This window comes from Chaetura pelagica, unplaced genomic scaffold (genome assembly GCF_000747805.2).
Source record: "Chaetura pelagica isolate M959 unplaced genomic scaffold, ChaPel_1.0 scaffold114, whole genome shotgun sequence".
Taxonomy (NCBI): domain Eukaryota; kingdom Metazoa; phylum Chordata; class Aves; order Apodiformes; family Apodidae; genus Chaetura; species Chaetura pelagica.
The window spans coordinates 1-1,179 of NW_009952968.1; the positions used below are offsets into that span (position 1 = coordinate 1).

Sequence of the window (1,179 nt, forward strand, 5' to 3'; positions counted from 1 at the left end):
TTTGGGGGTGTTCTGGGGAGATGGAAGGAAAATCATCACCCACTCAAGGGTACCAGCATGGACCTGGGGTGCTGCTTGGCCTCCAAAGCAGGGAGTGCAGGCTGGGCTGGGAGCTGGGCGTTCTTGGAACTTTGGGGGGAACTTTGAGGGTCACCCTGAGGGTCTTGGAGTTAGGGGTTACCCCTAACCTTGGTGAGCCCCCTGAGGGTGTGGAAAGGCAGGGCTAGGCCTTCCATAGCCCCCACAATGGGAAGTGGGGCAGTTTGCTCAACCCCAGCTCCTGAGTCAGCGTGGCAGTTCCTCCCACCCCCTGCCTGCTGCTTCTCCCTACGGCCACCAGGCCGGGAGAAAGGACCCTGACACTCACCAGTTGTGGCAGGGGATTCCTGGTCACCTGGGGGCTGCCTGGGCCCTCCTGAGCCCCTGTACCAATGCGGTGTGGCTGGGGTCTGCTCAGTTCCATGCTTCTGTAGTCCTCTCTTGCTGCTAGGGACACATGTGTGATGAGCTGGCTAGTCTCAGGCAGGTGCTCAGGTGGCAGGAGCTGGTGGTGGGGCTGTGGAGGGGACAAGACCAGCCCTGTCCCTCCTGCCCCCATCCCTCTGCCTGCTCAGCAGTACCAGACCTGCCTGCAAGTCTCATGGCATGGTTGCCTGGAGCTGGCACCAGGCACCGCTTCCCTGCCCTGGTGCTGTCATTTAACCTCAGACCTGCTGCAAAACCACCCTGCTGCATCATGGGGAAGCTGTGCCTGCACTGGGGCTGGGGGACACACACAGGGTCTGTCCCCTGTCGCTCTAAGCTGTGCTTTCCTTGGTCTCCCACCAGTGAGAAGAATGGGTTCCATGTCAGAGGATCTCAGCCTGGTCCCCCTGCACCGGAGGCCAGAGCTGCTGGAGGCCTGTGCTGAGCTGCTGGGCGAGGAGTGGGGAAAGAGCCGGGCATCGCGGCTCCACACGCTCCAGCGCTCCTCGGATGCCTTCCCTGCCTGCCTGGTGCTGCTGCGGAGCCGGGGCCCTGCTGAGGCCCCCGGGGCCCCGGAGGTTCCCTGTCAGCTTGTGGGCCACGTCCGGCTCTCCCGTGTGGTCGGCCGGCCCCACGACCTCTTTGTAGAGAGCGTGGTGGTGGCCCGGGCGCTGCGGGGCCAGGGCTAGGGGCGGCAGCTGATGGAGGCCACTG

At 64.0% G+C, this 1,179-nt stretch overlaps 1 protein-coding gene across 1 annotated transcript in view; it reads left to right on the forward strand.

Annotated features, from left to right (window-relative positions):
• Window positions 1-845: 845 nt before the first annotated feature.
• Window positions 846-1,179, forward strand: part of NAT6 (N-acetyltransferase 6 (GCN5-related)) — a 1,265-nt gene continuing 931 nt past the window's right edge. The window contains 1 exon segment of the mRNA XM_009995815.1: window positions 846-1,172. Coding sequence (XP_009994117.1) covers window positions 846-1,172 — 327 coding nt within the window.